Source organism: Emys orbicularis, chromosome 2 (genome assembly GCF_028017835.1).
Source record: "Emys orbicularis isolate rEmyOrb1 chromosome 2, rEmyOrb1.hap1, whole genome shotgun sequence".
Classification (NCBI taxonomy): domain Eukaryota; kingdom Metazoa; phylum Chordata; order Testudines; family Emydidae; genus Emys; species Emys orbicularis.
Window position 1 is genome coordinate 286,606,350 of NC_088684.1, and position 14,616 is coordinate 286,620,965.

Below are 14,616 nucleotides of genomic sequence, written 5' to 3' on the forward strand. Positions count from 1 at the left end.
GAGTTTCTCTATGGCTTTTGCTTTTAACGAAGAACCAATCATTGTTCGAGGTCGGAAGGCTGTTTCAGAGGATGTCAGCCATAGGGGAGTTACATGAGTAACAGGTTGGACTATGACCTAAAATGTTTTAAAAGACCAAAATTGAGAAAAAAAATATTAAACAGAAAATAAACTCACTTCAGTCATTTCTCAAGAGTCAGATATTGCTAAAAATAAGGGGAGATCAGTTAATTTCTTTTAGATACTTAAACATTGTTTAAGTAAATTTGATGCTCATTAAATACAAAGAGAGTCCTGGAGACTGAAGTCCTCCGTATAGCTAGAGAGCAGGTACAATCTGGGCAGCGGCAATGGAAACTGCCCTTCCAGTGTACTACAACCAGGATCTGGAGGGGTTGCCTCTAGTGAACAAAAGGGTAGTTCAGTCCTTGGCCTCTCTACCAACTAGGGTGCCAGTATCAATGATTTTCATGGCATTTGTCATTTGTCCACTAGGAACCACACTGAGACCCCCGAACTCATTTCACACAGGTCAGCAATCAGCCATCAGATTTCACCAGGGATTAAAGAGAGAAACTATTCCCCTGACAATGCCCAGATACCACTAAGGGAGCCATGTAACGGTGTTTAAAACCATATAAAATGTGTGTACAACAGCTATGGTTTGTGGCTTTGGTCACTTAAAGTTACCCACCTGGAGAAGTGCATTGTGGCCACTGTACTGCAATTACCCCATTTAATGCAATTAAGCCCCCGTTCAGATAACACCTGTGTGTCTGTTGGAGGCCCCAGGCACAATATTGCAAGGATCAAAGTTCTGGCGTGTTGAAAGACTGTATAAACGACACCTGGAAGTTAGAGTTTCTTTTTTTCCTGAAGGCACAGCTGTGCTGGATCAAAAGGCACCTGGCTCATGTAGCTTTGCCTCATGGAAGCAAGAGGGATTTTGCCAGTCTTATCCAGAACCATTTTTTGGTGCAGGGATTAGTGTAGTCACAGACCGTAATGAACCTCAAGATGCTTGGAAACTCGTTCTTCATGGATTTGCACTTGACTGGAATCAGCCGTTTGTGGCGAGCACCTGAAAGACAGTCCACACAGGTATGTGGGTAAAGAAAGTTGCATCGTACCCATAAATCCATTCTTTCCACCCCCCATAGAGTGAAAGCAGCAGCACACACACACGGGTCCATATACCTAGGCCTGATCCTGATCTCAGTTACACCAGTGTAACTCAATAGGCCCTGCTCCAGGACAGCAAGTTCCAGAGACGAAGACCCTTTCTCCCAGCCAAACGCATACAGGAACATGCATCTCAAATCTCCCCGAACAGGTTACACTTACAACATACACAAGTCAAACCTTGAAGGTCTTTATAAGTCAGTACCATGAACTGCACCAAAAAACCCAACTGGCAACTAGTGCAGTGTCTGGGGCATGTGTGTGCTGCATTCCATGCGAGACGCACAACATTCTGCACCAGCTGAAGTTTGAGAAGTACAGGGATAGCCTCGACTGAGCAGACTAGATTAATCCAATCTGCCAGTGATGAAGGCATGTAGAACTGCGGTGAAGTCCACCTCTGAAAGAACGTAGAATGTAGGAGTGGAAGCGAGCGGACTTGAGAGGCCATCAAGTCCAACCCCCTTCACTTAGGCAGAGCCAAGTAAACCTAGACCATCCCTGACAGGTGTTTGTCTAACTTGTTCTTAAAAACCTCCAATGATGGGTATTCCACAACCTCCTTTGGAAGCCTGTTTGAGAGCTTGACTGCCTTTATAGTTAGACAGTTTTTCCTAATAGCTAACCTAAATCTCCCTTGCTGTAGATTAAGCCCATTACTTCTTGTCCTTCCTTCAGTGGACATGGAGAACAATTGATCCCTGTCCTTTTTATAAGACCCCTTAACATATTTGAAGACTGTCATCAGGCCCCCCTCATTCATCTTTTCTCAAGACTAAACATGCCCAGTGTTTTAACCTTTCCTCCTAGGTCAGGTTTTCTAAACCCTTTGTCATTTTTGTTGCTCCCCTTCCACATTGTCCACACCTTTCTTAAAGCGTGGCGCCCAGAACTGGACACAGTACTCCAGCTGAGGCCTCACCAGTGCCAAACAGAGCGAGACAATTACCTCCCGTGTCTTACACACGACACTTCTGTTAATAAACTCGAGAATGGTATTAGCCTTTTTCACAACTGTATCACATTGACTTATATTCAGTATGATCCACTATAACCCCCAGACCCTTTTCTGTAGTATGACCCCCCCTAGCCAGTTATTCCCCATTTTGTAGCGTCACATCTGATTTTTCCTTCTTAAGTAAAGTACTTTGCACTTGTCTTTACTGAATTTCATCTTGTTGATTTCAGACCAACTCTCCAATTAGTCAAGATCATTTTGAATTCTAGTCCTGTCCTCCTAAGTGCTTGCAACCCCTCCCAACTTGGCGTTATCCACAAATTTGATAAGCGCGCTCCATTTCATTATTCAACATGCCACAACCTCCTGGCCATATGCCACTGGAAGGATTCACTCTTGGCAACCTGTGCTGTAGGGATATCCAGATGCAGCTGCGGATCTAAAAAGATACTCGAGTAACCAAAAAACAATGGGTAGATTGATCCTAACCACTTCCTCCAGATCTTCAGGCCTTCCTAGGTTACTACCATTTCCTTTTCTATGAGCATACTTCCCTCAGAACTGTAGGTTGCAGCACCCACTGGTAATTAAAGGGCAGCAAGCAATCACTCTACCAGTGTCTGCATAGGATCAGACTCCCACCCTTCTGATTGCCCCTCAAGGAAGGAGTAATCGCTCTCAAGAATGACATCCTTTGGTCTGAGTGAAATCCCTTTCTTTTCCTTTCGTGGAGGGCACTGAACACTGGGCCAGCACTAGCCATGGGGAAGGTTTTCCACACACGAGACGATGTGCTAAGTGGTATGGCACTGGGCTAGGATTCAGGAGATCTAGGTTCTATTCCTGGCTCTGCCATTGGCAAATCATTTTACTCTTCTGCAGCCCTTCCCACCCCTCGTCTGTTCCAGCTATTCTTGGCAGGGACTGTCTCCTTTTCAGGGCCTGTCCACACTGTGAGTTAGTGTGCGGCAAGCCAGGATGTGAATCTACAGCACACTAGTTTGCTATGCACTGACTCGGCAGATGGACCCTGCCGCTGTGTACTAAAAGATCCATAGTGCACTTTGATGTAGCGCTGTTTGAAATGGGAGAACATCAAAGCTCCCTACGGATCCTTTAGTGTGTGGTAGCTGGGTTCACCTGGCAAGTTAATGCACAGCAAGCTAGTGTAGATTCAACAGCTGTGTGGCCAAGCCGTTACTATGCATTTGTACGGTGCCTTGCTCAATGGGCACCAATCTCAGCTGGGGCCTTTAGATGCTACTGAAATACAAATAATTAAGAACATTGACTATACATTGTCGTGGAAAAATGTACCCTTAATGGGCCATCTGCATTCTCTTACCTGGGGAAAGGCTAAGAGCAAATTTGGTCTGGAAATCACATTCATTGCTGTCTAGGTAATCATCTGAAATAACAACCACCATCTTCCTACACCTGGAATTAAACCGAGAGTGGGGAAAAAATGGTTATTAACTAAATGAAAGAGAGATGCTTTTCATGCTTGCTGGAAAAATATATATTTTATAGGACTGTTCTGCTGAAAACATGCAACCAGCAACAGTGTTCCAGCTCTAATGTCAATAAAATCTGAAGTGTTTGATACTTTACTTACAGCTGTATATATATTACACACAAAAAGCTTATGTAAAAGGAACATTATTGAGGTTGCAAAGTCAAGTACTCAGAAGTTAGGAATGCTAGAATTAAGGACACCTGTGCATCCTTAATTCAGCCCCCTTGTACGAATGCATTATGATGCAGTCTTTAACAATATGATCTCATACTATGCTATCAGGTGGGTATCACTGATATTAATGTATATTTTTAAAGAAGTGTTACAATGATTTGGAACCATCAAGTTGTGCATTAGCTAACAGTAAGCTACAGAACCACAAGACCTCATTACTGTTAGCTTCATCCTCCTTATATTCGTTACTCACATACATCTGATATGTCTTGTCTTACATTACATGGTAAGTTCTTCAGAGCAGACATCATCTGCCTGTGTATTTGTACAGTGCCTTGCACAATAGGGCCCTGATCCTAGCTGGAGCCTAGAGATGCTACCATAACAACCCCCTCTGTCTGAAAGGATCCTTCAGAAATCCAGACAAGTAGCTATTAGGACAGCTAAGAAGTGGTTTATTTTTTCACTGAGCATGTATAAGTTCCCCTGTGCACCACCAGTGTCTTGGGCAGAAGACAGATCTCTCTTATGAATTCCCTGGCTGCCCCAAGGTGCTTGCACTCTGCACAAGTTAGCTGCCCAGAGAGATAACTGACACCATAATGTTCCATTGGGTGGAAAAATCAACTGGATAAAGAAAAAACTACTAGTGCTGGTGCATTCTCCCACACACAGAGGCACTGACACTCTCTCCAGACAGATCTCCTCCCATCTGGGCATAAGGAGGGAGGTGGGGGAGTTAACCCTCTGTGGTACAACTCCCCCTTAACCTCTATGAAAAGGGCTCTAAGGAGTCCTGGGGTGAGGGTCAGAGTGACTCTCCACAGCACTGTCTCTTGAAAACCTACTGGATTTCTGTGTGGAAATCTGGCTGGGTGGGAGCTGATGCAGCTGGGAGCTGTTTTATCTCCTTCTGGGCCCCCTTCACAGCTACCTTTGAGCAACCACAGGGTATCCAAACAGCAGAAGTGAGCACAGAGACCAGTGGTGCCATAAGGAGGGGTCTTCCTTGTGGGTCCTTTGAGCGACAGGTTTGGGACGCCTCACCCCTTCCTTCTTGAGGAGATGGCAAATAGGAAACTCCAAAAATACTTCATTGTGGAGTTTCCCTGCCTCTCTATCCCATCCTGCGTGCTCTCCAACAGGAGAGGGGAAATCTGGTCCCAAGGAAACAATTCTCCTTTGGCTTCCCCAAAGTCTTACATTGGAAAAATCTAACAAATACTTTCCTTACAGCCAGTGTCGTCCCCCCCCCCCCCCCCCCGGCAGACATCGTTTACTCACCGTCTCTCTATAAGCTCGCTAGTGATGGACCACACACACGATCCTGGCAGGACATCCCGATCAAACACACACAGCTTCAGCTTGAACTCCGTTTGCTCCAGCTCTCTGATCATCTCTTGGACAAAGTGAATGTCTTTTTGACAGTAACAGATGAAGGCATCAAACAGCTCTGGTGTGTTCCCTGGAACCATTCAGAATTGTATGCAGACGATATTAAATTAACTGAATTCAACCACTGCATGCTTTTCAGGTACTGGAGCCTTTGATTCACAACTTCACATAACCCACATTAACACAGTATGGCTCTCTGTCCCCCTCTAGTGGCTAATCCTCATATAGAGATCTACAGCTTTTGGGCTAATGAATCTGGTTGTTTGGTTCAGGCAGTAGAGTCTCCTGCTTCTAAATCTAAGTTTCAGTCCCTGCAGACAGTTCACCTAGGGGCATCACTACACTCATTATTTACAAGAGTATCAGGCAGGCCCTCAGATTTGGGAAACACAAACATGCCACAAAGAGAGTTATATGAGAAATAAATCTAGTGGGTAGAAGACTGGCCAATATTTTCAAACTTGGGTATCAGAAGTTAGACACTTGAATAAGTGACCTAACTGAGTTAGCCACCTACAGCTCTCAGTGAGGCCTTTATTTATTTATTTGGTAAATAAAAATAAATAAATAAATTAATGGAGATATCCTATCTCCTAGAACTGGAAGGGACCTTGAAAGGTCATCGAGTCCAGCCCCCTGCCTTCACTAGCAGGACCAAGTACTGATTTTTGCCCCAGATCCCTAAGTGGCCCCCTCAAGGATTGAACTCACAACCCTGAGCTATCCCAATACAAACCACTGAGCTATTCCTCCCCCCACCACAGATTCAGGTGCCTTATTTTAAGGCTAGAATTTTTCACAACTGGGTGTCGAACCTCTACTGGCTCGATTCCCCACCATGTTGCTCCAGTTTTACACCAGCATGACAACACTGATTTCAGCAGAGTTGAGCCAGAATAAAACTGCATTAATGTAATGAAGGATCAGGCCCTAAAAGTGGGGTAGGGAAAATATTAGCATTCTATGGCCCAGATACTAAAATCAGATCCACACAGGCAGAAGCTTTTACCTGTGGAGAGCCCCACAGGATTCAAACTGTGTGGCTCTGTCTCCAGGCTCTGGACCTATTGGTAAACTGGTAAATTGGTAAACTGAGCTCCATGATCCCACTCACCTAAAAAGATCTCCTTCCAAATGAATGAAAATTTAGATCCATGCAATGAACTCTGACAAGACGAAAGCTTTTTACAGAAAGTGGTGCTGGCACAATATCATGCAGCACAGAGTTCCACATGCTTTATTGCACTACCATTCTCTATCCTTATTTACATTTGCCCTACTGCCCCTCCTCCCTCTCTGAGTATTTCAATCCTATCTCCCTGCTTGGTCAAGATGTCATGTATATGCATAGGTTGAGGGAAGGACACAGATAGGAAGGGAGGTGAATGGATCTCAGTACTTCTCACAAGGGTCTACTACATAGAAGGCAAGCCCTAGCACAGTGTATCTATTATTAAATCAATAGATCTATCGCTATTTACCATAAGGATCATCTCTGGTAGTGATGCCGGACATCTCTAATGTCTTCCGAACACTGCTGTCTACTGCTGGCACCTGAAGAGGCGGCTCTTTCCTCTGTAGGTACTTCTTACAGTCCTCTTCTGCAAGAGACACAAAAGGCTCATTTGATGCTGATCATGCTGGTGAGGTTCAATAAACAGGGGAACTCGCTTAGAGGTAACTAAACAAAATACAAAAAGCACCCCAGTCCTTCAGCAACATTCTGACTTGAAAGTTAAAGGGACTTACAACGTTAAGGTGAATTAATTTCGGAGTATTAGTTGTGTGTAGTATGCCCTGAGAGACTGGACAAAAGGTGTTATTTAGGTGTTGTTATTCTTATTGAATAGCACATACAATGTATGCAAATATCACCAGTGCAGTGACTCCATAGGTTTTAACATCTCCATGTTCTCCTTTCATTGTTGCCCATTTTGAGTCCCTAACCAATACTTAACGAAACACCATCAGGTAGTTTGGGGCCAAAATCTAGGGGCTGAGAGGCTTGGGGGGGGGGTTGTTTTGTTTTTTTAAGTCTTCATAAAAATCTAATAATAATAAATATAATGAACTGACTAGCACAAGGGTTCTCAAACTGGGAGTCGGAACCCCTCTGGGGGTCGCGAGGTTATTACATGAGGGGGGGTGTCACGAGCTGCCAGCCTCCACCCCAAGCCCCGTTTTACATCCAGCATTTATAACGGTGTTAAATATATTTTAAAAGTGTTTTTAATTTATAAGGGGGGGTGTCACACTCAGAGGCTTGCTATTTGAAAGGGGTCACCAGTACAAAAGTTTGAGAACCTCTGGACTAGCACATGTGTATACCACCGGCTAAGAATCATAGGGTTAGAAGGGACTGCAAAGGTTATCTAGTCTAACCCTCTGTCAAGATGCAGGATTTGTCTAAACCAGAGGTTCTCAAACTGTGGTTTTTGGACCACCAGTGGTCCACAAGCTCCATTCAGGTGGTCCTCGGATAGTTCCGCCTGGGCGCCTGCACACAAGAGAACGAAGGGCCACCAACCTAATTAGTGGAGCCGCGCAGGCGTGGCTCCTCTAATTAGGTGCCTGGACCCTGGAGAAGATGCACATGTAAGGTGAGGTGGTGGCCTTGGGGGGAATAGGGGGTAGGTGGGAGGGGGCAGTGGGGTGAGAAGAGGGGGTGGGGGGAATTTGGGACTTGCAGTGCTGCGGCAGCCAGAGAAAGAGGCGTCTTTCCACAGCTCCAAGGCTGCGGCTGCCGGCCCTCCTTCCCAGCCTCAGCTCTGTGGCTGCTGTGGCGGGGGAGAGACCCCCCTCCTTCCCAGCCTCAGCTCTGTGGCTGCTGTGGCGGGGGAGAGACCCCCCTCCTTCCCAGCCTCAGCTCTGTGGCTGCTGTAGCGGGGGAGAGACCCCCCTCCTTCCCAGCCCCAGTTCTGTGGCTGCTGTGGCGGGGGAGAGACACCCCCCTCCTTCCCAGCCCCAGCTCGGGGGTTACTGCAGTGGGGGAGAGAGGGAAAGACCCCCTTCCTTCCCAGCCCCAGCTCGGGGGCTGCCACGGCAGGGGAGAGAGGGCACATCCATTGCATTAGAAAGGTAAGACAACTGATATTAAAATATGAGTTGTGTGCTTTTATGTGTAGAACAAAAAAAACTTTATTATTATTTTTATATATATATCGCTTTCATCCAAAACACTTTACAATAGTTAATAGTTAGCTAACGGTACAAACAACATTTGGAAAGCTCATTAAGTGGTCCGCCGAGACCCTCAGCAATTTTCAAGTGATCCACAAAAAAAAAAGTTTGAGAACCACTGGTCTAAACCATCCTTCTTTAAGATGGAATCAGAATTGATGATCAGTTGCAGAATCAGACGTTCAGATACTACAGTGAGGAAGGCCATATAAGAATCTAGATCGGGGTAGGCAACCTATGGCACGCGTGCCAAAGGCGGCATGCGAGCTGATTTTCAGTGGCACTCACACTACCCGGGTCCTGGCCACCGGTCCAGGGGGCTCTGCATTTTAATTTAATTTTAAATGAAGCTTCTTAAACATTTTTAAAACCTTATTTACTTTACATACAACAATAGTTTAGTTATATATTATAGACTTATAGAAAGAGACCTTCTAAAAATGTTAAAATGTTTTACTGGCACACAAAACCTTAAATTAGAGTGAATAAATGAAGACTCAGCACACCACTTCCGAAAGGTTGCCGACCCCTGAGATAAACCCACAGCAGAATAGGGCTGATTACACTAACTGCCAGTGGAGAATCTCCCTTAGCTCAAGTTGTGGTAGTATGTTCTTCTAGAGCAGGAAGATCTGGACTCTGATCCACTGCTGCTATGAAGTTCCCATGAAATCCTGTGTGGATATAGGTTTGTTACAAGTAGAAATATGTTCATTCACTTTATTTTTTAAACAATCTAAATGGAAATAGTAACTGATTGTTTTTTAAAATTCCCCTGTAGTGTATACAACCAACCCATTGCAGCATTGTACTAGTGCATGAGACCCAGTGAGTAAAAGCAGATCTGAAACTATTCGAAAAAAACCAACACCCCTAAAACTGACTAGTGTTTTTTCCACTTCCCAAGTGGAAGTGCAAAATGCAAACAAAAAGCACAAATGGAGAAAAGCAAACTGATTTGAAATATTGTTGTGTGTTATTTTTTAATCAGACATCATGCAACCCTTTCATTGGAGGGTTACAAAAAAACCTCGGGCTCTTAGCTATGCTGGTGTGTTATACAGGCTGGTCTTTGTGATGAGAACAATTGCCGAGGCCCTGGAAATAGCAAGAAAGGGAATCTACTGGAAGTAATGACATATTTTAAAATAATAGCTGGGTAAAGAAAAACAACAAAAGAGACCAAGCGTAAAAATCAGAGCTATTCAGAGAGCTTAGAGGGAAAGTACCAGGGACTGGATGAAAACAAGTCCTTTGGGTGCATGAGATGGCAAACAAACATTGTAAAAAATAGGTTATTTCCCCCCACATTATATAAATGGAATCTACTGTGAGAGGCCTGATCTGAATTTCTCTAGACTGTTTTCCAGTTCCTTATCAGAATTTAATTCAAGGCTCTGACACCATGTTCATGAAAACAAGTGCTCTCTCCTGATTAGTCTGTTCTGGGCCATACACACTTATGGAGCATTTCAGATGATTTCATTAATGATGCAAACATGCGCTAATCCTTTTGCCCATCCATCTCCAAGAGTGAAAGCTTCCGACTGAGGCAAAACTTTCAGAATGACACACCAACCGTGATAAAAACCGCATAGCTTTGTTACAAATACAAAATTGAGGCCAATTTCACTGAAATTGAGATGAGGTTTTTCCAGTCAACCTGAGTTGATGAATGGTTTCCAGTAGTTTTGCATGGGTCAGTCTCCATACTAGGAAATATTGAAAGAGTTTTGCTTTGAGTCATGTGCTAATTAGGGCACAAAGTCAAAGTGACCATCAAGGGGTCTGAAACAATAAGAACAAAACCAACTCGATGAGGCTGCCCGAAGCCTGCAAACTGAAATGGCTGAGTTCCATGCAGTTGTATAAACCCCATACAGTCTATGCAGATAACCTCAATATAAGGCATATGACATTGCTCTGATCTTGAAATGAATTATGGCTTGCGTAAGGGAGGCTGAAGGAGTGCAGCAAAAAGTATAAACAAATAAGCCCTATGAGGAAAGGGTAGATGAACTGGGCATGTTCCGGGTAGGGAAAAAAAGACAACTGAGGGAGATTAATTATTAAGCAGACAAGTACCAGTTTTTGTCACTAGTCAGCAAGAAAGCAACAAAAAGCAATGGGCTTTTGCAGGGAAGATTTGGGACAAACACACCAAGGTAAATAGCTTTGCAACCCTAAGGACAATCAGGCAATGGAAAAAGCTGCTAAGGGAGGCAGAATCGCCATTGCTGGAAAGGGAACTATTAAGGCTAGACTAGACACCACCTCTTTAGGAATGATGATATGTATTGTTGCTATAATGGATTGGGATGGAACAGTGGACCCACGACTGCATGGAAAGAGGGGTTGGTTCTGAAGTGCATGCCACAGACCAAATGCAGTCTTTGGAATTCTATGCTATGGGCCCTTCAGTTCTGGTTTTTATTTGATTTATTTTCCCCCAGGAATTTATAGGTGTTTATTACCACAACAAAAACAGGTGAAAATTGGTGCAAAAAAACTATTAATAATTTTTATGGGTAAATATCGGGGTTTATTTTGGTGGACAGAAGGACAGAGGAAAAAATTATTCAGTAGATTAATGCTCTGATGAATGGTTTGCTGCAGAGCTAAAACAGAACTCAAAACACAATGCCACTTCTGAGTTTAAGAAAACAATACATCTCTAAGTCCCAAATAAAACTTTTTATTTGAACAAACAGTTTGCTGTTGTAGACTTAGAACTCTTAGCCTATAAATATTTACATTTAATAATTGGGCCACACCATTTGCAGCGCATACACTCAACTTCATCCTTTTCTCCTGTTTTTTTTTTTTTTTTACTTTTGAATACTTCCTTGTGCTCTGAAACGTATTCTGATACAGATTTTCCTTTTCTTCCCATTTTCGTGTGTCAAATCTTTAAACCATTATCTACTAACAGCATGAAATGTGTATGTGGTGGGCGTGAGATTCATCAGTACATTCTGATGCGCACACACTTCAGAGCTTGCGTGCGTGCGTGCCTGCTGGTTTATTATCTGTCTTTTCAAGACTAATACATAGCCTTATTTCAACGGGCAGCTTTGCATATACACACAGACTGTGTGATCGTAATACATATATCTCATGCAATGTATTGTATTTTCCTAATAAAACAAGCTTTTTAAATATATTTGAATGATGCAAAAGTAGGGTGAAAATCGGAAAAAAATGACTAATACTTTTTGTAAAACCCGTGATTTTTCAGTAAAAATCGGTTTAAACTGAAAACAAAGGGACTTAGCTATGGATCAATTATGTGCTGTAACAGGAAAGGTGCCTCACAAAGAGTTTTAAGTCCCAACATATAACACAACCAGGCCACTCAGATCAAGAAGCAGCACCGTTTAAAGCCCAAATTTCAGTACCAACTATATGGGTGGCTGCAATCCTCCATTTTTTAAATGCATGTTAGGGACCTGATCCTGAGGGCAATCATCTCCCACTGACTTTCATGAGAGTTTAGGGTGCTCAGTAAGTAGCACAGGATCAGACCCAAGCTGTAGTCTCCAGGCGAACTTCTCAATGTGACTCTCAGCTGGGAGCCTCCTCAACTTTCAGGTCCCTCCCAGTTCAAACCATTTGGTTCTATATTCCCTTTTGAAAGGGATTCAGACTCGGTGCCTCTTCCTGAACAAAAGTGTAGGTGTTATTGTGGCAAGAAGAACTGAAAAGTCAGCTCCTGAATTAAGAGCATCAGTGCCAGAATGCAGAGCATCTGAAGTGCAGCTAGCTTCATTTGGGTTGTAAGTTCAAACCTTCTCACCCAGCCAGAAGTCTCTGCTGCTTGTTATGGACCTCAAATGAAAGGGGAAAAAATAGACTGAGGCTCGTGAGGCATAACACTGATAACAGGTCCCTTTAAAAAAAAAAAAAAAAAAAAAGCAGCAGAGGGTCCTCAAAATACATGTGTAAGTAGGAGGGACCCAGTGGGAATCTCTACCCGTGAGAATCTCTACACTAGATCACTGGTTTACCTATTCGGTGTTTTGCAAGATGCAGTGGTGAAGTTCTCCATCTTGATTTCTCATCAGCAAATAACAGGAAGTGAGATCTCTCACTTCCCCATCAGAAACCGAGCAAATGCACAGCTTGTAGACACTCAGTGTCAAGCATTACTTGTGAGTCAAGTGACCTCAGAAATATTTAGGTGATGAAACTTCATTTCCAGGTAGTGCCATTTGGGTTCCCGTAAAGCGTGGTTCTATCTTAAAGGATGCTTTGTAAACATGGCTCTGTGGGGTTCCATATTTATTATTTCTCACTGGCTCCTGAAGTTTGGTCAGTTTTAAAATAATTCCCACCTCACACAACTGCCAGGTCCACAAATTCAGGCTGGGCTCTGACAGTCAAGCTGGGCTCCATCCCATGGATCATCACCAGAAACAAAGGTTCTGCTAGCCAAATCAGACCCTCAGTCCAACCCCATTACCTTCAGGTCATGCCCTCCATGATACCTGGGCAAACCATCTCATGGCTAATGTTGCCAAAGGCATCGTTTGACCTGCAGGATTTATATCACTGGAGATCACATGCAAGACAGAAAGGATGCAGGGTGAATTTGCAGGGCTGGTAACTAGCAAAAATATGAGGCTCTCTCTTTCCCATTGAAAACTGAGCAAGTTTGCTATGAAAAAACAATCAGAGAAGCACAATGAATATGTAACTCTGCAATATCAGTTTTCAGAGTAGAACAGCAACAAGCAAAACAAAAAGCATACCACTCAAACTATGGTTAGGCCCCAAAAATTATTTTCCTAGAGAAAGCTGTATCTTATGCAGTATCCCTGTATTATTTATAATTCTCTACAGATGCCACATAGGCTTTAGCTTTCCCAAACAAAGCTAAATTTCAGGACCTAAACAAGCTGACAGTGACTCTTAAACCTATCAGTCTAGATCAGGCTTTGAAATTAACTAGCAAATCTCAAAATGATGACAAGGCTATAAAGAAAGTCAGCCACCAAGAACTGCGAAACTAAACCCACCTCAGATTAGCAGTTCACACTCAAAACCTAGCCATGGTTACATCAGAGTTTTAACATTGACTAATGTTGAATTTCAGGGGGAAAACCAAACCAAAACTCGCAGAACTTTCTTTTTCCAGTTGTCTCTGCAGATTGAACAGATCCTGTCCCAGCCCCAAGAGAAACTAAACTATTCATTCGTGGGGGGGGGGGGGGGGGGGCAATGCATTATAATTGCTTCCAGGGTGCTTTTCTTTCTGTACAGCCCATGAAGCAGGTATCCTATAATGTAACCAGAACCTATTTAGACTGTCATCCAGCGATCAGTCTGAACTGTGCCCCATCAAAGCGCGCAGCCTCTGCCCCCCAAGAGGGCTGTGCCAAAGGCCACTCTCCTCTTTTACAAGTAGGGTGACCAGATGTCCCGATTTTATAGGTACAGTCTCGATTTTGGGGTCTTTTTCTTATTTAGGTTCCTATTACCCCCCACCTCCTATCCCGATTTTTCACATTTGCTGTCTGGTCACCCTAGTTACAAGCCACCCAAGCTCCTGCAGCGACCCGCCAGGCCCGGGGAGGAGTCCAGCGCCAGGGGCCCAGAGCAGCTGTCAAACAGAGGGCCATGCCCGAGTCTGCCCCGCGCCTAGGGGAAGGGAGGAGGCAGAGCCGGACCCACGAGGGGCTGCGGGCGCCCCCTGGCCAGGCAGCGGCTGGAGGGCTGGCGCCGGGCTCGGCTAGGGGGCACACGGGGGGGGGGGAAGGGGCAATAAGGGGGCGCAGGGGACGGGGAAGAGCAGGGCGGAGACGGACACAGGAGGAAGCGCCGGGGCCTAGGGAGCGGGCCCCGGCCACAGCGCCCGGCTCTCACCGATGCGGCCGCCCAGGTCGGCCAGGATGTCGTGGCGGCCCAGGGCCCGCAGCAGCGCCAGCAGGCGGCCCACGGTGGCGCCGCCGGGGCAGCGGCCCTGCCAGTCCTCCAGCAGGCGGGCGGCGGGGTCGGGCTGCGCCTCCAGGTGCTTGATCTCCAGGTACTCGTAGCCCAGCTCCTCGGCCAGCGCCGTCCAGTCGGCGGCCACCGGGGCGCGCGGGTTGAGGTAGAGCCCGAGCCGCCGCCGCACCGAGAAGTTCAGCGCCACCAGCGGCACCGCCTCCAGGTCGGGGGGCGCCGGGGAGCCGGGCCCGGGGGAGCCGGAGCCGGTCGTGGCCGTGTCCAT

General features: G+C 45.2%; 1 protein-coding gene across 1 annotated transcript; it reads right to left on the reverse strand.

Moving 5' to 3' along the window:
* Nucleotides 1–917: 917 nt before the first annotated feature.
* MYD88 (MYD88 innate immune signal transduction adaptor) lies at nucleotides 918–14,616 on the reverse strand. Its single transcript, XM_065399094.1, has 5 exons — nucleotides 14,271–14,616; nucleotides 6,707–6,826; nucleotides 5,115–5,295; nucleotides 3,486–3,577; nucleotides 918–1,081 (listed from the first exon to the last, which is right to left on the reverse strand). Exons 1-5 carry the CDS (start codon nucleotides 14,614–14,616, stop codon nucleotides 927–929), a joined length of 894 nt encoding a protein of 297 aa, XP_065255166.1. The 3' UTR covers nucleotides 918–926.

Bases quoted from the DNA above. Each gene is read 5' to 3' on its own strand.
- MYD88 (XM_065399094.1), bottom strand. From the start codon at position 14,616: ATGGACACGGCCACGACCGGCTCCGGCTCCCCCGGGCCCGGCTCCCCG. The intron at 5,296-6,706 runs GTAAATAGCGAT...GAATGGTTCCAG, and splicing joins TACCAGAGATGATCCTTATG to GGAACACACCAGAGCTGTTT. The intron at 3,578-5,114 runs GTGAGTAAACGA...GTTTAATTCCAG, and splicing joins AGCGAGCTTATAGAGAGACG to GTGTAGGAAGATGGTGGTTG.